The sequence below is a fragment of the Furipterus horrens genome, unplaced genomic scaffold (genome assembly GCF_987537825.1).
Source record: "Furipterus horrens unplaced genomic scaffold, mFurHor1.1.pri manual_scaffold_5, whole genome shotgun sequence".
In the NCBI taxonomy this organism is placed as follows: Eukaryota; Metazoa; Chordata; class Mammalia; order Chiroptera; family Furipteridae; genus Furipterus; species Furipterus horrens.
The window spans coordinates 69,050,088-69,072,191 of NW_028327175.1; the positions used below are offsets into that span (position 1 = coordinate 69,050,088).

The 22,104-nt window shown below is 37.2% G+C and overlaps 1 protein-coding gene across 1 annotated transcript in view; it reads right to left on the minus strand.

The window, feature by feature from the left end:
- SLCO6A1 (solute carrier organic anion transporter family member 6A1) overlaps positions 1 to 22,104 on the minus strand; it is a 100,667-nt gene that overhangs the window by 26,287 nt on the left and 52,276 nt on the right. Inside the window, exons 9-10 of the mRNA XM_090279323.1 lie at positions 12,423 to 12,573; positions 255 to 309 (exon numbers count right to left, since the gene is read on the minus strand). Coding sequence (XP_090135449.1) covers positions 255 to 309; positions 12,423 to 12,573 — 206 coding nt within the window. The remainder of the gene's footprint in view (positions 1 to 254; positions 310 to 12,422; positions 12,574 to 22,104) is intronic.

A 22,104-nucleotide genomic window follows, 5' to 3' on the forward strand; every position in this document is an offset into this window, starting at 1 on the left:
ACAAAATTGAACCAGAGGCATATAAACAAGAAACAGAGTAACAGTTATCAGGAGGGAGTGGGGGAGGGAGAGAAGGGGAGTAAGTAGGGGGAGGGTTTAGTAAAGGAACTAGTATAAATAACCCATGGACATGGACAATGGGGTGGGGAATGAATGCGGGAGAAGCGGTGGGCTCAGTGGGGCGAGCAATGGAGGAAAAAGTGGAACAACTGTAATAGAAAAACAATAAAAATAGATTAAAAAAATAAAATCACCTTGCTCATCTGAGGTTGTTAATCCTTCATTAATGCAAGAACAATTGAAATATGTCTGAAAATTAAGATAGAAAACTATCTTTTAGAAATATAGTTATAAAGCAAAAACATATTATTATAAAATAAAAATTAAATTAATAACTGTATGGAGACTGGCCAGTTTTAACAGCAAATGCTTTTATAGTAAATCTGCTGGTCATCACATAGAAATGAAACATTAATGGTAAGTCCAAGCTATTTTACCTAACAAAGACCCATGTGTTGGTGTGTATGTAATTATAGTTACTTAGGAAAAATTCTATTAATTTATAAAATTCCACCAAAAATATTTACATCTAATTGCACAAATAATTTTTGGAGAGCTATGTAAATTGAGAGCAATTAAAGATAATGTAATAAAGTAAATTGAACTTTAGCTGGGGTTTAAAATATGGACAGTCACTCCACTGTGGAAGGTTTGGAGACTGGTACTGCAAAGCTGAGACTTTATTTTGTATGTAATGATGGCAGGGCTATTATCTATGAGGCAGAGGAGGCAGAATAGGCATTGTCTAGGGCCCCAAATATATTGGCCACATAAAAATGTTGCAATTTTAGTGTCTTTGAAAATTAAAAAAATAATAATAATGAATCCAGCCTGGATATTTGTCTTCATACTAATGCAGTTGCACATTAATATTTTTTAATTAAATAATTAATTTTTTTACTTACAAAGGCAAAGTTTCTAAGTCCAAAGTCACAATGTAGCCCTAAATGAGAGCTAATGAAATTTGGGGTGTTTGTGGGTTGATAATTGAAGAAAGATGAATAAATGATATTTTCTAGAAAGAACTAAACAGAATTTGGAGATACAGAGACAAATTAGCAATTATTAATTTATTGAAAATATTTAAAGTTAAAAATATCATAAATTCCACAAAAAATATGGAACTAGGTTACTAGAGAAGGTACAAGAGGAAAAAGAGATGGCTTGAATCCGAATGATTCATAAAATGATGGTCCAAAAATCATCTCAGTTTGTTTGTGGAAGTTACTAAATAGTTACTGAATAGCCTAAAATTCAAACAGAAATAACCAAATATCCAAACTGCAATTTATTCATTTCACTATATTTTTAGTGCCTATGTATTAAACATCATTCTAGATGTTGTGAAAACACACTAAACAATACAATAGAAATATAAGGCTTATAGGGGTGAACTTATCATAATCACTGATTATCCCAGTGATTCATTAATAACTGAGAAAAGATTTGAAGAAGGTAAGAGAGCCATTTGGTTATCCTTAAAAAAAAAATCCATTCCAGGTAGGAAAACAAAAACAGAAATTGAAAAGCCTTAGGGACTGGAGCTTGCTTGATAAGTTCAAGAAAAGCAAGGAGAAAAATGTGACTGGAGCAAAGGGACATGAAGTAAACTAAGAGAAAATAATATTAGAGTAGTGGGGGAAGATTAGATTATACAGAAACCAGTAAATAATTACAGGGCCAAGTTAAACACTTTGGGTTTTAATGTTACTGATATGAAACCATTGGGGGGGATATATGTATAAATGGCATTTTAAAAGATCATTTGGCAGCCATCTTGAGGCTACAGCTCTGTGAAGGTAAAGGTGAAAGCAGAGAAAACAGTTAAAATGATATTGAAACAAGGTGCACGACGATGGTAATTGGGACCAGGGTAAGTATCAGAGGAAATAATGAAGATCCAGTATTTATTATGAAAAATAGATTTGAAAGGATTTTTCTGAAGGGTCTTAGGATCAAAATTGTTATCAGAAAGAGAAAGTCATTTGGAGGCTTCCTTACAAGAAATTAAGATCTTCAGTACAGGGAGGTAGTCCATGGGTCAGAGAGGAAACCTAAAAAATGAACACAACGTCACTATTGTCCCCCATCTTTCTGATTTTCTATTAGAACTCTGTATTATTTTAATCCAGTCATAAGCCAGAAGGCAAAGGAGCTCTCATCATATAGATCAATCACCCACAACAATGAGGAGGGTGAAGAGAGGTAAAAAGTGGACCTGGAGGAGAGACAAAAGATATCTAGCACAACAAATGGTTGCAGGCTATAGAGCCTAGCTGCCCGGGGCCAAAATGAAAATATGAAGAAGGTTCAGTGAACAGATTATAGAATCATAAAATACCAGGCTCTGGAAGGGTCAAACAAAAAAACTGGGGAATTACATTCAAAGAGATATAATTAAAATGCTAAAAGTTATATCAAAATAAAACAGTGAAGTACATTTAATTCAAGTAATAAAAAGGAAGTTATATCTAAATATACCGTATCAATAATTATAATGTCAGTACTCTAAAAACTCCAATTTAAAAACAGATTAATAAAATTGAAGACAAGGCAAAACCATATTGTAGGCTTGCTACAGAAGACACTTTAAACATAAAGACACAAATATTTGAAAAATAAAATGGCAGAAATAATATACATCATGGAAACAGTCAGCAATAGAAAGCTAGAGTGATGATTTGATATATAAAGTTTAGTGTATTATTTAAAGACAAAGAGTATTACTACAGATGGAAAGGGACATTTTATAAAGATAAAAGGAACAATTTATCAAGGTGGTGTGACAATAATCAATGTTTATGCACATAATAACAGAGCCTGAAAATACATGAAGTCCAATAATAACTATATTAGGAGATATTCTTCATACACAATGTTCAAGACTTAATATAACATTACAAGGCTTACAAATTGACAAGAAAAATTATCTTAAAAGAAGAACAAATATAAGTAGACTCAGTTGATCTAGATAGTGGACTTAATAGCAAAAACTTTAAAATAATTATAATTTTTTCTAAAAATGGAGGATAAAATGAATAAAGTATTTTAAATGATGTGAAATTTAAACAGGATCTGGATTTTACAAAAGTATAAGTATTAGAACTGAAAAATACATTAAACTTAGAACCTCAGTTAACAGGTTTAATAGCAGAGTAGACACTACCAAATAGACACTACTGAATAGAAAATAGACAGGTCAATAAAAAAATATTTATATTTAAACAGGAAAAGGAGATGGAAAATAGAGAGAAAAAAAAAGAGTATTAGACATAGTGGAAAGGTGTATTGGTAGTCTGTGGTAGCAGAATTCAAAGATGGCATCTAAGATTTCCACCCTCCTATTGTATAATATAAAGCCTATGTAATAATGCCTAGGACTGTGAACTGATGAATTTAATACCCCTTACCAAGTTACAGTCTATGGCATAGTTGACTTTAAGAAAGAGAGGGTGAACTTCACCTAATTGCATAAGCCTTAGAAGGTACTGAACTTTTCCTGAAGTCAGAGATTCAAGCCTGTGATAAAGGAGTTGTTGCTAGCCTTGAAGATGGGGGAAGTCACGTGGAAAAGAATGGGAGTGTCTCCAAGAGCTAAAACTAGACCTAGCGGACAGCTTGCAAGTAAACAGGGACCTTCGTTTTTACAGCCCAAAGGAACTGAACTCGCCAATAACCCGAATAAGCTAGTAAATTGATTCTTTCCCACAGCCTCCAGCTCAGCCAACGCCCCGATTTCAGCCTGTGAGAGTCTGAGCAGAGATTCTTATGCCGTATATGGACTTCTATTCCTTAAAACTGTAAGCTAATAAATGGGTACGATTTAAAGACAAAACGCTGTGGTATTTGGTTATGTAGCAATAGTAAGCTAATACATGTACCCTGCGAAAAAAAAAAGAGTGAGGGAGAAATAATAACTGAGAATTTTCCAACTGATAAACATAAAACCACAGACTACAAATATTCTGTGAAACCCAAGTAAAATAAATATAATAAAAATCATATCCAGGCACATTAAACTAAACCTGCTGAAAATCAAAAACAGAGAAACTCCTAAAAGGAGCCAGAGACACAGCCAATATAATGGCATCTTTCAAATACTAATATAGACTTCCGTACCCAGTGAAAATATTTTTTGCTTTTTCAGAAACGAAGATGAAATATGGTTTTTCAAGAAGAAAGAAAATCTCATATGAAAGCATGGAAATGCAAGGAAATGGGAAGATAAATATAAGTGCATACAGACTGTATAAAATAACAATAATAGTTATATGTCATTTAAAATATATGAAGAAATAAAATATATGATAAAACACAAAAGTGGGAGGTAAGTAAAGGAAGTAAAATACTTTAAGAATGTTTCAACTGAAAGAGACCCTGAAGCTTGGTTTCTTGTAATCCTAAATGCTTTGAATGAGACTGATTTCCTCCTCTATAGATAATTAGAATGAGGCTCCTTTAGAGGAAGCCCCCCTCATTCTGTTAGTGTACAATGAAAGCTATATCAACTGTTGAACTAGTCCAAATAAATAGATGAGGAAGAAAACTCCAAGATTTCTTTTACATCTCTGTAAGAAAATTTGAAGATCTTTGGTGGCATAGATAAGAGTAATACATATGGGTTTCAACGAAGCAAACCTGCCCAGGAATATTATTGATATGAAGAGGATATATCTATTTTCAGTTTCAGTAAAGCTCTGATTTTCTATAGGAACTTAGAAATATTCAGAGCTATAGTATTTCCTACTACTACTCTCACAAACTTTTGTATAAGTGCAATTAAAGAGTGTCCAATTTTAACTCATTGATCCTGATCATGTTTTGAAAATGAACATTTAATCAGAATTATTTCCAAGTTGACGTATTTTCATTGAAAAAATATTTACCAGAGTAAGGCCATTAAAACCATTTAGATACTTGATCATTTTACATGGCATTTCTTTATTTAATTTTCATTTTGTTAAAAATGATTTTTATTGGTATCAGTTCTTTCCCATTTGAAAATAAAGCATACTTATCCATTAATCAGTTGTATCCATATCAAATTGCACTAATTACAGCTTCTGCTATTGTCATTTTTCCTTCAGAGCCACTATTTCTATCAAGGCTAATTGTCCTGTGTAATATCTAATTTTTGTCAAAAAATTTTATTCTGGGAGCATTTGAAATCTTGCTCCCCAGCATGTGTTGTCAGTTTGGCTCAAATAAACTCATAAAAATTGACACATTTGTTTATTTTTTCTTTTGTTTCCCTTTCCTGGGAAATATACCCAATAAAAAATTGGTACGAGCAATGTCCAAGATTTTGCTGCCTATATTTTCTTCTAGGATTTTTATGGTATCAGATCTATTATTTAAGCTTTCAGTCCATTATTCTTGTGTGTAGTGTAAGAAGGTGGTATAGTTTCATTTTTCTGCACATATCTGTCCAATTTTCCCAATACCATTTATTAAATACATGACCTTTAGTCCACTATATGTGCTTGCTTCCTCTGTCAAACATTAACTGACTATAAAAGTGTAGATTTATTTCTGGGCTCTCTATTCTGTCCCCTTTATCTATGGGTCTGTTTTTATGCCAAAAGTTTCCCTGCACAGTACAGAAAGTCATCAATAAAATAAAAAGACAACCCACAGAATGGGCAAACATATTTGCCAATACATCTGATAAGGGTTAATATCCAAAATTTATAAAGTACTTACAAAACTCAACATCAGAAAAACAAGTAACACAATTAAAAAATGGGCAAAGGACCTGAACAGACAGACATTTCTCTAAAGAGGACATGCATGTGGCAAATAGACATGAAAAGATGCTTAATGTCACTAATCATCAAAGAAATGCAAATTGAAACCACAATCAGACACCATCACACATCTGTCAGAATAGCTATCATCAGTAAATCAACAAACAAGTCCTGGCAAGGATGTGAAGAAAGGGGGACCTTTTTGCAATGTTGGTGGGAATGCAGCCTGTTGCAGTCACTGTGGAAAGCAGTATGGAGATACCTCTGAAAATTAAAAATGGATCTGCACTTTGACTCAGTGATCCCACTTCTGGGAATATATATGAAGGAACCCAAAACACTAATTTGAAAGAACATAAGCACCCCTATGTTCGCTGCAGCATTACCTACAATCACCAAGATATGGAAGCAGACCAAGTGTCCATCAGTAGATGAGTGGATAAAACAGTTATGGGACATTTATCAAATGGGATATTCACCAATGAGACATTTGCCAAATGAAATACTACTCAGTCATAAAAAAAGAAGAAAGTTTTACCCTTTGCAACAGTATGGATGGACATGGAGAACATTATGCTAAGTGAAATAATCCAGTCAGAGAAAGACAAATACCATATGATTTCTCTCATATGTGGGATCTAATGAACAAACTGATCTAACAAGGAAAACAGAGAGAGCCTCATAGATAGAGAGCAGATGACAAATAGTGGAGGGCAGGGGAGGTGCGGGAGTGGAGGGATTGAGAAAAAAAGGACAAAGGACTCATGGACATGGACAACAGTTTGGTGATTTTTGGGACAGGTATAAGGGCACTATATACTATATGCCTGGCTTACTTCACTTAGTATAATACTCTATATTTCCATCCATGCTGTCACAAGGGGTAAAAGGTCTTTCTTTCCGCTGCTTAGTATTCCATTGTCTAAATGTACCACAGGTTTTTTGATCCACTCATTGACTGATTGGCACTTAGGCTGTTTAGAGCGCTTGGCTATTGTAAACAATGCTGCTGGGAACATTAGAGTGCATAGGTTCTTCTGAATTGGTGTTTCAGAATTCTTAGGGTATAATCTTAACAATAGAATTGGACATCTCTAAAATCAGAGAAGGAAAACTCTGACTCCAAAATACCTCCGCTGCCTTGCGGCATACCTCTTCAGGGGAAAGGCTAAGGGAGTAAACCCCAACAGAAAATCCGGAGCCGGAGTCCCTAAGGCGGTTTGACATTGTAGTCAACACCGGCAACTCCTGCGGCGCACCTGAAGCCAAGCTGTATTGACTTTGTCTTTCCCTTGGACCCTTCAGCTGCGAAGAGAGGGGGGGTCTGCTGCATGGGCAACAGCAGACCCTCCATATCACCCTGCCCAGGCTCTGTAGCTTCAGTTTCACTTGAGAGGACACTCCAGCGTCATCGCAAGATGTCGACTCAACACGGGAGGAGACAGATACCGGTTATAAGCTCATCCGATTGGCGAAGGAAACGAGCGCCAGGGGTCTCCTCTGACGGTGGGAGAGGTCATCGCGCCTCACTGGACAGCTACCGTCTTGCCATGGCTCGCCTGCCCCACTGGGTGCGTGGGGATCAGAGAGGCGCCTCTCGAAAAGTGGGCCACAAAACACCCGCACCAGTTAATTCCAAGCAAACAACAAGAAAGAAGCCTCCGGCTCTTCGCCTCGCTAGCTGGAACATCAGGACCATGTGCCCCGGACTTACTGCAGACCTTCCGTGGATCAAGGGTGCCAGGAAAACCGCTGTCATCGATAGGGAACTGGCACGACTAAACATCGACATTGCGGCTCTACAGGAGACCCCGTTGGCCGACAACGGAACTATCAGAGAAACCAACTACACCTTCTACTGGCAAGGGAAGTCTCCGGACCAACCAAGGCAGCACGGTGTTGGGTTCGCTGTGAAGAACACGCTTGTTAACTCCATAGAGCCACCCACAGGAGGCACAGAGAGATTACTTACCCTCCGATTGTCAACAACTTTCGGCCCAGTCAGCATTCTTAGCGCGTATGCCCCAACCCTCTGCGCCACCACCGAAGAGAAAGAACAGTTCTACCATGCACTGGACGAAGCGTTATCCAAGATTCCCAGAAGTAACGCTCTCTATCTCCTTGGAGACTTCAACGCAAGAGTAGGAGCCGACCACATGGCCTGGCCCACCTGCCTTGGAAACTTTGGGAGAGGAAAGATCAATGAGAATGGTCAGCGACTGCTTGAGCTTTTGTGTCACCACGGCCTGTGCGTGACAAACACATTCTTCAAGTGCAAAGAGATCCACCAGGTGTCATGGAGGCACCCCCGCTCCCGCCACTGGCACCAGCTTGACCTCGTCATCACCAGAAGAACAGATATTGGCAGCACCCTCCTCACCCGCAGCTACCACAGTGCAGACTGCGACACGGACCATGCCCTCGTGGTAAGCAAGGTGCGCATAATGCCGAAGAGGTTGCACCACTCCAAGATGAAGGGTCGCCCACGCATCAACACCAGTTGTGCCAGCAACCCAGTTAAGACCCAGCAATTCATCAACAAGATGGAAGATGCACTCGGCGAGGGAATGGCGGCAGATGACATTATCGAATCCAATTGGCCACATCTCCGCGACGCCATATACAACTCCGCCATTATTGCTTACGGGAAGAAAGAGCGGAAGAACGCTGACTGGTACGAGGCTCACTGGGAAGAAATGGAACCCGTGATCGAGGCTAAGAGGAAGGCCCTACTGGCTTACAAGGTCACGCCCACTCCCAGTACACTTCAAGCTCTACGGGCTGCCAGGAACAAAGTCCAGAAGACCGCCCGCCACTGTGCCAACACCTATTGGCTAAACCTGTGCAGAAGCATTCAGGAAGCCGCCAATATAGGCAACGCACGAGGAATGTATGGGGGTATCAAGAAAGCAACAGGCCCAATCCCCTCCAAGATCGCCCCCCTTAAGTCCAAGACAGGTGAGGTCATCACTGACCAGGAACAGCAAATGCGGCGGTGGACCGAGCACTACCTCGAGCTGTACGCAACGAAGAACACCGTAACAGACACTGCTCTTAAAGCCATCCCAGACCTACCAGTCATGGAGGAGCTAGACACCCCACCTACTGCGGCAGAGCTCGGCAAAGCCATCGACCGCCTTGCTTGCGGGAAAGCACCAGGAAGCGACGGAATCCCTCCAGAAATCCTAAAGAGCGGGAAACCAGTCCTGCTACAGCCGCTCCACCATCTACTCTGTCTCTGCTGGAAGGAGGGTTACATCCCCCAGGATATGAGAGACGCCAACATTATCACCATGTACAAGAACAAAGGAGACCGCAGCGACTGCAACAACTACCAGGGCATCTCTCTCCTCAGCGTCGTCGGCAAAGTATTCGCCCGGGTCGCTCTTGCCCGCCTGCAGACCCTTGCTTCCCGCGTCTACCCAGAGTCCCAGTGTGGCTTCAGAGCTGGCCGATCAACAGTGGACATGATCTTCTCCCTACGCCAGCTGCAGGAGAAGTGTCACGAGCAGCATAAACCACTCTACCTCGCCTTTATCGACCTCACGAAGGCGTTTGATCTGGTCAGTCGAAGCGGACTCTTCAGCTTGCTACGGAAGATTGGCTGTCCACCACATCTGCTTGCTGTGGTCATGTCTTTTCACGACAACATGCACAGCACGGTGTCCTACAACGGCGCAACCTCTGAGGCCTTCCCAGTCAGCAGCGGAGTAAAGCAGGGCTGCGTCCTCGCGCCTACGCTGTTCGGAATCTTCTTCTCCATGCTCCTCCAATACGCCTTTAAGGACTGCAGCGAGGGTGTCTTCATTCACACCAGATCCGATGGCAAGCTCTACAACCTGGCCCGTCTACGAGCCAAGACCAAAGTCAAAGAGGTGCTCATCCGTGAGATGCTCTTCGCCGACGACGCAGCTTTGACATCACACTCCGAAGAGGGACTCCAGCAGCTAGTCACTTGCCTTTCCCACGCATGCAAGGAGTTCGGACTAGCCATCAGCCTGACGAAGACGAATGTTATGGCTCAAGGCACGGGGACTCCCCCATGCATCACCATCGACGGATACACCCTGGAGGTTGTCAACGACTTCACTTACCTCGGGTCCACCATCTCGAGCTCTCTGTCAGTCGACTTGGAGGTCAACCGGAGAATCGCCAGGGCAGCCACAGTTATGGCCAGACTGAACCGGCGAGCGTGGAACAATTCCAGCCTCACTGAGAAAACCAGACTGCGCATCTACCAAGCCTGCGTACTCAGCACTCTCCTCTATGGCAGCGAGATGTGGACCACCTACGCAAGGCACGAAAGGAAACTCAACAGCTTCCACATGAGGTGCCTGCGACGCGTCCTGCATGTCGCCTGGCAGGATAAGGTCCCCGGCACCGAGGTGCTGAAGCGAGCCAATATGAGCAGTTTGCATGCAGTTCTTAGCGAGAGACGCCTCAGGTGGCTCGGCCATGTCAAAAGAATGGATGTAGGCCATATCCCCAAAGACCTCCTCTACGGCGAGCTAGCAGAAGGCAAGAGGATGACAGGGCGCCCAAAACTGCGGTTCAAAGACATCTGCAAAAAGGACATGACACAATGCTCCATCAATCTCAACACATGGGAAGTTCAAGCAGACGACCGCCTAGCCTGGAGGCTCGCGGTCAGGCAAGGTACGTCACGCGCGGAGGCTGCGCGCAACGAGGAGGCGGTCCAGAAAAGATCGAGGCGGAAGCAGCATCAGCAGCAGCAACAACAGCCATCTGCCTTCACCTGTACCAAGTGCGGCAGGGATTGTCACTCCCGAATCAGACTGCACAGCCATTCTCGGCGGTGCAAATAGACTCTCGAGAAGCTACGCCATCGTCTCTCGAGACGGACGGCTGCCGACGACGACGATAAGGGCACTAAATGGTAATGGAAAAATTACAATAAAGATTAAATTTTAAAAATTGTCAAAAATATTTTATTTTCAAGTTTCATTTAATATCACAAGTTATCGTATAGCTTTATTATTTTGTTGATTTTTTCTATCAGTGTAATTAATTTTAATTAATTATTTATTAGAAAAATACAAGAAAATTATAAAGATTTTTATTAAACAGAAACAAAAGCCCCTAAAAGGAATATCCCCCTAAAAGAAAAAGGGGCTGGAATTATATAGTGGATGTGTTTTAGCTCTTGAATATTATATTGTATCAAAATGCCAAGGTCAAACAGTTCTTTTTTATACTGTGATGACAATGTGAGCATTTAGAAGTCATTGTTTCTAACAATAATAGAGGAGAGGAAGTAAGTAGGAGTATAAAATAAAATTTTCTGTAAGTTAATAAATTGCTGAAGATGTGTAACTGGCATATGGGATTCAATTGTGCTTTTCTATTACACTTACTGCTTTCCACAGTAAAATTTTTAAAAGATTTTAAATTTCATTTTAAATATATATAGTAACATTTAATAAAGGCTTTTTAAAGAGTATGAAGTCTTTATATTAATAGTCAATAAAAAACTAAAGATGTATGATTAAATAATAGGCCACTGAAACATGACTCTAAGGAACTAAAATGGGTCAGGTGTGCTAATCGTCGTCGGCAGCCGTCCGTCTCGAGAGACGATGGTGTAGCTTCTTAAGAGTCTATCTGCACCACCGAGAATGGCTGTGCAGTCCGACTCGGGAGTGACACGGTATCTGTCTCCTCCCGTGTTGAATCGACATCTTGTGATGACGCTGGAGTGTCCTCTCCAGTGAAGCTGAAGCTACAGAGCCTGGGCAGGGTGATATGGAGGGTCTGCTGTTGCCCATGCAGCAGACCCCCCCTCTCTTCGCAGCTGAAGGGTCCAAGGGAAAGACGGAGTCAATACAGCTTGGCTTCAGGTGCGCCGCAGGAGTTGCTGGTGTTGACTACAACGTCGAACCGCCTTAGGGACTCCGGCTCCGGATTTTCTGTCGGGGTTTACTCCCTTAGTCTTTCCCCTGAAGAGGTATGCCGCAAGGCAGCGGAGGTTTTTTGGAGTCAGAGTTTTCCTTCTCTGACAAGGTGTGCTAATACCTTTTAGTGAAATGATCTGTGTAAAACAGGGAAAATAATTTTGATATGTAGGTGAATAACTAATAAAGGACTTAATTACCAACTATGGGAGGTGGTATAATGCCTATGGATCAGGAAATATTTGTCTCTGTTGCTCTCTCCCTTTTACAAAAACTAGTCAGAAAGGAGGAAAATATAGAATTTTCAAAGTCTGAGTCCCTATTTCTATACCACTTAAAAGGGAGAATGTGAAGTTACAGTACATTATTTAACTAAAAGCTCATTTATGCAACTTTGGATATACAAAAATTAACCTGGAACAAATAAAGTAGCTGAGTGGTAAACTACTTTACCTGACAAAAGAGGAAAATTTCTCAGGAGGTTGGTAGAAGGCCTAGGAAAATAAGGAATTCTATGATAATAGCCCCAAAATGAGCAAATAGGGGAATTTTAAAACGAGACCTGATCCATGTAAATATCAAAGAACCAACCGAGATACTATATGTTCAATTTTAAGTTATTTGGATTGCTGCCATAATGTAAACATCATGCATGAGCTCAACATCTTACTGGAGAGGAAGAAGCATAATTAAAAATAATTACCTTTTGATTATTTAACTTTTTAAAATATGTACAGCCTGCAAAGCAAGGAGAAAAATATCCAATATCATCTCGTCCACATACAGCAGAATAAACTGTTAAGCATCTACAATGATAATTGCAAGGAGCTGTCAGGTTTCCCAACTTCCCTGTTCTGTAAAAAAGAAAGGGGGGATTGAACGCAATTATAATGCCATTGCAGTATACTTATTAATGCACACATCAAGATATCAATGAGGTTCATAAAATATTATTAAAGTGATTTTAACAGCTTTATTCGGGTACAAAGAATATATAATAGACTGTAGATGTTTAAAATTTATAATTTGAACTTTTTGACGGATGTGTACACTTGTGAAACCATCATTACAATCATGTTAACAAACATAATCATCACCCCCAAAAGTTTCCTCGTGCTCCTTTATAATTCCTCCACCCACTGGCTTCTGATGATCTACTTTCTCTCATTATTCATTAGTTTGGATTTCACAGCATTTAGTGAAATGGAATTTCATTGAAATGTCATGTGTCCTCTCTTTCACACAGCTGATCTTTATGTGGTCTTTGTATGGTCGTATGCTTCCAGGCTTCTGAGTAAATATTAAGGAGTAGAATATTTAGATAATATGATAGATGTTAATTTTATTTTTTTAAGAAACTGTCAGTTTTCCGTAGTGGTTGTGTTATGCTACATTTCATCAGTAGCGTACGAGGTCTGTCCCAAAGGTACCCAGCCATGTACTATAAAAAATAGACATTTATTGAAGAAGATACAAGATACAAGAAGCATTGCACATAGGACAATGATGCCTCAGTCCCCTTCAAATTAGGCACCTTGAACCTCACAGAGTTCTCCCAGCATCTCGCCCACTGTTCAAAACACTCTGCAAAATCCTTTATTGGAATCGCCATCAGCTGCCCCATTGTATTTTTCTGAATCTCATCGATGGTCTGAAATCTCTTTCCTTTCAAAGGTGATTCTAGTTTTGGGAAAAGCTAGAAGTTGGAGGGCACCAAATCTGGGCTGTAGGGGGCCTGAGTCACTTGGGTGATTTGATATTTGGCAAAAAAAATCTCTGCATGAGATGTGATGCATGAGCAGGTGCACTGTTGTGATGAAGCTACCAATCACCAATTGCCCATAGCTGTGGCTCTTTTCGTAGTATTGCATCTCTCAACCAATGAAGAACATTGCGGTAGTACTCCTTATTAATTGTTCGGCTTGGAGGGGCATACTCAGGATGGGCAATACCTTCCCAATCAAAAAACACAGTTAACATGTTATAGATCTTGCTGCAACTTTGCCGCGTCTTATTCCGGCGTGGAGAACCAGGCAACTTCCATTGGGACAACTGGGCCTTCATTTCCAGATCATGGCCATAGATTAACTATTCATCTCTGGTTATGACCTTCTTAAATAAATATGTTCATTGGCAGCAGTTTGAATCAAGTCATTAACAACTGCAGCATGGTGTTTCTTCTGCTCTGGTAGCAGAAGTCACAGAAGAAATTTTGCCACATGTTTCATGCCAAGATCCTGTATCAAAATCTCAGGCACAGTTTTGGGGATCCCCAGATCAGCTTCTAGGTCTTGACTGTCAGTCGCTGATCTTTGTTAATAGCAGCCCATACACATTCACCATTCTCAGGTGTTCTGCTTGTTGCAGGTCTTTCACAATGTGGATCACTTTCAACACATTCTTGAACATTTTTGAAGCATTTGTGCCACACTTTTATTTGCACTGAACTCATTACATCATCCCCAAAAGTCTTCTGAATCATCTAAACAGATTCTGCAGAGGAATGGCCAAGCTTAAAGCAAAATTTGAGACAGATTTGTTGCTCATTTTGAATGCCACAGCCACACAGTACACATGCTCATTCAACGGCATCTACCACTCCCACTGACTGGTACAGTGAAGTCACCATTTTTCACACATGTGCATTCCAGTCTACTCTCCATAGCTGCCAGGTTACATCAGTGTCATGCAAACATTCTTATATTAACAATGGCTGGACTTTTTCCATACAGACCTCATATAAGAGTTTCAGTTGCTTTCTGCATTCCTCACAACACTTGGTATGGTCAGTCTTTTTAATTTTAGACATTCTAACAGGGATATAGTAATTTCATATTGTGGCTTTTAATATGAATTTCCCTAATGACTAAAGATGTTGAGCATCTTTTGTCATACTTATCATTAAGCATTTATTTTTCTTGATATGGATGCTAATATATTTGCTTATTATAAATTTATAGTTGTTTGCAAGTAGTACATGAAAATATCATATATTCCTGTATATTGATCTTTTATTCCAAAATATTTTTTCTTGATGATTCTTAATATTAATTTCTGCTAATTTGTAGATAGTAAATAGAAATACCATAGATTTCATTTTTTGGTGTTGTTATAACAATAGATATTTATTTTTGCCCCCAAAATTGTCCCAGTTTTCCTTCTGTTGCTCTCCCCTGCCCTATCCACCCACCCTCCTACAGTCAATCCCACCATGTTGTCCATGTCCATGGGTCACTTATGCATGTTTCTTGACTATACCTTTTCCCTTCTTTCCCCCATTACCTCCCTCCCCCTCACCTCTGGTCACTGAAAGTTTGTTCTTTGTTTTCATGCCTCTGTTCTATTTTGCTTGTTTGTTTTGTTCATTAGGTTCCATAATATCATAGATTCTTGTATGTTGATCTTATATTCTACAAACTTGCTAAACTCATTCAAATAAACTGCCTTCAAATAAACACTTTTCTTATGTAATGACTTTTATTTATTTTTCTTATACTTATGGCGAGAGCCTCCAGTACTATGTCAATATAGAAGTCTTCAAATCAAGCATCTTTATTGTATTCCTGGTCATTCAGTGGTCCATCATTGTTTTAGTCTGCTCAGCTTACTATAATAAAATATAATCATCTGAGTGGCTTAAACAACAGTCATTATTTCTCACAGTTCTGGAAGCTAAGTCCCAGCTTAAGGTACAGACAGCTTCAGTGTCTGGTGTGGGCTTTCTCCCTGAATTGAAAACCACCACTTTCTCACTGTATCCTCACATGGCAAATAGAGGGAAGGCTTTGGTCTCTTTTTTTCTAAGGTCACTAATCCCATCATTATGGAATCTAACCACCTGTCCTCATTGAAATGTAATTATCTCCTATAGGTTATGCCTCTTAATACTATTGCATTGGGGATTAGGGCTTCAACACATGAATTATGTGGGAGGAGGAAAAACACACATTTAATACATAATAATGGCTAAGTATGATGTTAGTTTTATATTTAGTTAGATTCTCTTCTATACCTAGTTTCCTTGATTATCAGGAATAAATGTTGTACTTTATTAAGTGCTCTTTTGGCATCTACTGAGTTTTTTGTTTTTGTTTTTTTTAGTTTGTTGATATGGTGGATTCTACTAGTTTGTAAATATTACACCAGCCTTGCATCTCTGTGATAAATCTTGCTTGATCATAATTTATTCTCTTTTTAACATAGTATTGGGTTTAATTTACTAAGATTTTGTCAAGAATTTTTGCAACTATGCTCATGAGAAATATAGGTCCATAGTTTGTTTTTTTTTCTTACAATGTCTTTGTCTGGCTTGATAGCAAGATAAGCAAGTTTCTTAGAATGAGTTGGAAAGTATCCATTCCTTTTCAATTTTCTTGAAGAATTTTTTTTTAATCAGAATTTTAAAAATGTTTTGTAGCATTCTCCTAGGCAACCATTTAGGTCCTGAGTTATTGTTTTTTGTTTGTTTGTTTTTGTCAGAAAATTTTAACTACAAATTTATTTACTAAATATATAAATTACATATTTCTTTTTATGTTTGTATCTTTCAAAGGATTTGTCAATTTCATGAAAGTTTTCAAATTTATGAACATAAAGTTGTTCATGTTATTATCCTATTATACTTTTAAACTATACTATATCACATCAAATTTCTAAATCTGATATTGGTAATTTCTCCTTCTAGAAGTTTAGCAATTTTATCAATCTACTCAAAATACCACCTGTGGTTTTATTGATTTTCTTCATTGTTTTTTTCATCTCAACTTTACTGATTTCTGTTCTGATCTCAATTTCATTTGTTTTACTTCTGTGGGATCAATCTGCTTAAATGTTTCCAGTCCCTTAAGGTAGAAGCAAATATGACTGGTTTAAGACTTTTTTTCTTTTTTTAATACAGGCTTATAATGCTATACATTATCCCCTAAATACTACTTTAGCAGAATTTCACAAATTTTATTATGCATGTTTTCATTTTTATTCACCCCAAAATACTTTCCAATCCCCCTTTTAAAAAATTCTTTGACCCACAGGTTACTTAGAAGTTTGTTATTCAGTTTCCAGATATTTGGGGGTTTTCCAAAAATTTTTTTATTAATTTATTTCTAATTTAATTTCATCGTGGTCAGAAATTTAATTCTATTATATGATTTGATCCTTTAACTTTACTGAAACTTGTTTTACAGAATATGACCTACTTTGGTGTTTCATGACTTGAAAAGAAAATGTGTACTTTGCTTTGTTAGGTGAAAAATTTCTACAAATGTCAATTTAGTCAAGTTGGCAGTGTTATTCAAGTCTTTTGTATCATCACTGGTTAATTTTGAACTACTTTTATTAATTATTAAGAAAAATCAAGTTGGAGATTCCCTGCCTTATTGAGATATTACAACCATTTATATTTAAGTGATTAACAATATGATTAGGTTTGAATCTATCCTCTTTTTGTTTTCTAATTGTCTTGTCTCGTCTTTGTTCTTTTTCTTTTTTCTGCTTCAGTTGAGATTAAATAGATATTTTATAAAGCTATATTTTAACTCCTGTGCTGGCTTATTAGCTCATTTTTTTTAGTGATTGCTTCAAAATTTACACTATACAGCTTTAATTTAACAGTCTACGAACATAGAACCTTCATGTAAACCCAGATGTATGTTAATTTGTTTTTTAAAATTGCATAAAGAAATTTAAATAAGAAAAAGTATTTACCTATATAGTTATCATTTCCTTTGCTCTTCTTTGCTTTGCATAGTTAATATTTTTACCTAGTATTATTTTATTTCATGCTGAAAGAAATCCTTTAACCTTCAATATTATTTACATTTTTATGTATAAAATTATTTTTCCATTTTTGACTGATATTCTGGCTCAATATAGACTTACATCTTGACTTTTTTAAAATACATTAAAAGTATTGTTTGACTGTCTTCTTAACTGGATTGTTTCTGATGTAAAAATCTAATGTTAGCCTTATCTGTGGCTCTTTGTATATAAAGGATTTAGTTCACTTCTTTCCGCTTTTAAGATTTTCCCTTTACACTTATGTTAAGCAATTTGGTTATTATGAAGCATGATGTAATATTCTTCTTGTTTCTTATAGTGAAGGTTTTCTGGGATTTTTTTCAAGTCTGTAGATTTATAGTTTACATGAAATTTTTTAATTCTGGACATAATTTTTTCAAGTATTTTCTTCCCCTAAGCCCCCCTTTTTGGGAACTCCAGCTACACATATAGTTGGCCAGCTGAAGGTATCCAACTCACTGATGCTTCATTCATTTTTATTAATTCTCTTTTCTCTCTGTGTTTCCTCTTGGAAGTTTTTTATTGGTATTGATTTCATATCCACTAATCTTGTGCAATGTCTAATTTATCATAATCTCATAGAGAGTATCTTCTATAATATCTAATTTATCACAATCTCATACAGAGTATTTTTCTCAATCTAATTCTCATTTCTATATGCAAAATTTTGGTTTTAAAAAATATTTCTACTTAACTTTTTGAACATATGGTATACTGGTATACCAACTGTGTTAAGGTCCTTCTCTGGTAATTTTAACATGTGTCATTTATGGGCCAGTTTTTTATCAATTAACTTAACTCCTCATTATGGTATTTTTCTGGTTCTTTTAATTCCTTATAAATTTTTATTGTATATTGGCCTTATAAATCTCACCATTTTGAATATTAGATATTTTTGTATTTTTTTATGAATATCTTTAGGCTTTGTTCCGGAATGCAGTTAATTTGCTTGGAAACACTTTTATCTTTCTTGGTCTTGCCTCTGAGATTTGATAGGTAGAACCAGAGTAGTGCTCAGTTTAGAGCCAATATTACCCACTAGTGAGGTAAGATCCTTCAATATACTTTGTACTCTGTGAATTTTAAAGTTTTCTCCTTGGACTGGTGAGAACAGCTATTATTCCTAGTCCTATGTGAGTGGTGGGCACTGTTTCTTCAAATTCTTTTGGTAGATTTAAACCCAAGTACTTTCCTCACACATATGTTAATTTGTAGTCTGCTGTGTATTTGAGAAGGATCCTCTGAAGATATGTTCTCTGATGCACTGTCCTATGAATTCTAGCTATATTAGGCTCTCTGGACTCTCAGCTCATCACCTCAACTCAGGGAGTCTGCCAGAATCTAACACTTCCCAATCTTAGTGACAGGACTGCAAAATTCTCTTAAGGCAGTATGTTGGAAAAACTGTAGGGTTTACCTTGAATGTTGCCCATCTCTCGTGTATCACTATCCCTAATTGACTGATTTCTATGTCTTGAAAACTCACTGTTTCAATTGTTGACAAATTTTTGGTTCATTTTGATGGGGGGGGGAATCTATCATCCTATTTTGGTTGTACATTAAAGTCTAGGACAATTTATAAATATAAATTTAGAATGGAATCAAAGGGTCTTGCTTTACACCATTTATCATTTGAAAAAGTGGTTATATTTCAAAATCATTTTAAGACTATTTTGTATTTATAAACTATATATTTGAATCAATAGAGACAGCAAAAACTAAGCCTGCATAATCAAAGTGAATAAATATACTGAATGTCTAGGAATTCACAGAATCAGTAAGAAGCCTAGAGAAATAGATTCTAAAAACCACCAAAATGTCCCCAAAAGTTTAGCAAGATTACATCATCAGACTAATCTTGGCAAGATGCCCCCCTCCGCCACCCCTCATACCACCAGGACCTGATGCATTTGCAGGACTCTAAGCTTTGCATTGGCTGCTTCAGGTAATTTCTGACTGACCAAGAGCTTTTGTGTTGCTTTCTCAAAAATCAAAATCTTGAGGGAGCAGTCCAATCAGCTGAGCCTGTCATATCCTTATTGATGTCAGGAAAATGAGAAAAGTAGTATTTATTTTCCTTTGATTAATTTAGAGGGAGGAAAGCCCTGACTCACATGTGCACTTGAATGAGCCCCAAACAGAAAATGTGATAAATGGTAGGCACCAAAAAGACAGTTTTTAATACATTGTCGGATTCAATTTGCTAACGTTTTACCTGAAGCTATTGCATCTAAGCTAAGTTTATGAGATATATTAGTCATAATATCCATTGTTTTGCATTGTCTTCAGTTTTGCTATCAGAGTAATATTGGCCTTAAAAAAATGAGTTAGTGAGTATCCTCTCCTCTTCTACTTCTTAAAGAATATAGTGTAGAATCACTGTTACTTCTTTAAATATTTGGTAGAATTCTCCAGTGAAGTCATCAGGGCCAGAAGATGTTTTAGGGGGCATTTATAAACTGTGGATTCAATTTTTCAAATAGTTTCTTTTGTAGGTATTCAAGTTATCTACTTCAGATTGGGTGTTTTTTTTTTTCCAGTTTGTGCTTTTCAAGGATTAGTCCCTATTAACAGTCAAAGTTATCTGTGTGGCGTTGTTTGGAATAATTCCTTCTTTATTATCCCTTAAATATTGAAGGAGATAGTGTTATTGCCTGTTTCATTCCTGATAATGTTTAAGCTATGTTCTTTGCTCCATTGTTTGTCTTTTTCAGTCTTGCTAGTGATGTGTCAATTTTATTGATCTTTCAAAGAACCAAGGTTTTCTCTCATTAATTTTTAGTTGTATCTTTATTATTTGCTTCCTTCTGCCTCCTTTGGGCTTATTTTGCTCTTCTCTAAATTCTTGAAGTGGAAGTTTATAGATTTGAGACTTTTCTTATCTTTTACTGTATGTTGTTAGTACTACAAATTTCTAAATACTGTTTTAGTTGTACCCCACAATTGTGATATGTGGTATTTTCATTTTCATTCAGATCCTTAATTTGTCCTCAGACTTCCTCTTTGAACAATGGCTTATTTGGAAGCATGTTACTTAGTTTCCAAGTGTTTGGAGATTTTTCCATTTTCTTTTTACTATTGACTATAGTTTTATTTCAGTGTGATAAAAAGCACATTCTGTATAGTTTCACTTATTTTAACCTTTCAAGGTTTGTTTTACGGTCTTAAAAAATGGTCTACATATTTTGCTGAATCTTCCATTTGTACTCAAAAACAATATCTTTTCTGCTATTAATGACTGGAAAGTTCCATAGATACCAATTAGTTCAAGTTGGTTGGCTGTGTTATTTGGTATTTCTTTACTCTCTCTTGAGTGGGTAGTGTTCAAGTTTTCAAGTGTACTCCTGGATCTGTCTTCTTTCCCTTCTGGTTGTACTAGTTTTTCCTTCTTATATTTTGAGGCTCTTTTGTTAGCTGCATTACTAAGTAGAACTGTTTGTTCTTCTTGGTAAATTGACCAATTTGACATTTTGCAATGTCTCTTTATCCCTGTAATTTTCTTGGTTCTGAAGTTTGATATTAATATACACCTTCTGGCTTTCTTTTGTTTAATGTTTGTATGTTATAACTTTTCTTTGTTACTTTTAAGCTATATATGACATTTTTTGTTTTGTTGTAGGTTTCATGCAGACTAAATTTAGTTGGGGCTAATTTTTTTATCCAATATGAAAATTGCTCCCTTCACATAAATAGCTTTAGACTAGGGATCAATGAATATTTTCTGTAATGGGCCTGATAGTAAATATTTTAGGCTTTACAAACATTGTAATTTCTGTTGTATATTCTTAATCCTTTTATGAATAGTAAACTTTATTTTTTAGATCAGAATATTTGAGAATATAGAATTACCATATACTTCTCACCCTACAGTTTCACCTATTAATACATTGCTTTATGGTATGGTATGTTTTTCCTTTTCCAGAATGTCATATAGTGGGACTCATGCATTATGTAGGCTTTCATACTGACTTCTTGCACTTAGCAATATATATTTAAAGTTCTTCCATGTCTTTTTGTAGCTTGAGAGCTCATTTCTTTTTATCACTTTATAATAGTCCATATATGAATATACTATGGTTTATCCATTCACCTATTAAAGGGCATATTGGTTGCTTCCAGTGTTCAGCAATTATGAATGAGGCTTCTATTAAAACTTGTTTTGCATGAACACATGTTTTCAACTCATTTGGGTAGATGCCTAATAGCAAGACTATGTTTAGCTATGTAAGAAATTGCCAAAGTCACTTACCAGTAGCAGTAAATAAGAGTACTTGCTGTTCTATATATTCACTAGCATTTTGTTTTGGCAGTTTTTAAAATTTTAGCCATTCTAATAGGTGTGCTATGGTATCTCATTGTTTTAATTTGAAATTCCCTAATATCATACTATACTGGGCATATTTTCATATGCTTATCACAATCTATGTATCTTCTTTAGTGATGTATCTGTTCAGACCTTTTGACTATTCTTAGTTGGGTTATTTAGTTGCAAATTAATGAGTTTTAAAAGTTCTTTGAATATTTTGGTTATGTATTCTATCAGATATATGAGGTCTGTCCAGATTAAGTCCAACCTTTGTTAATATAAT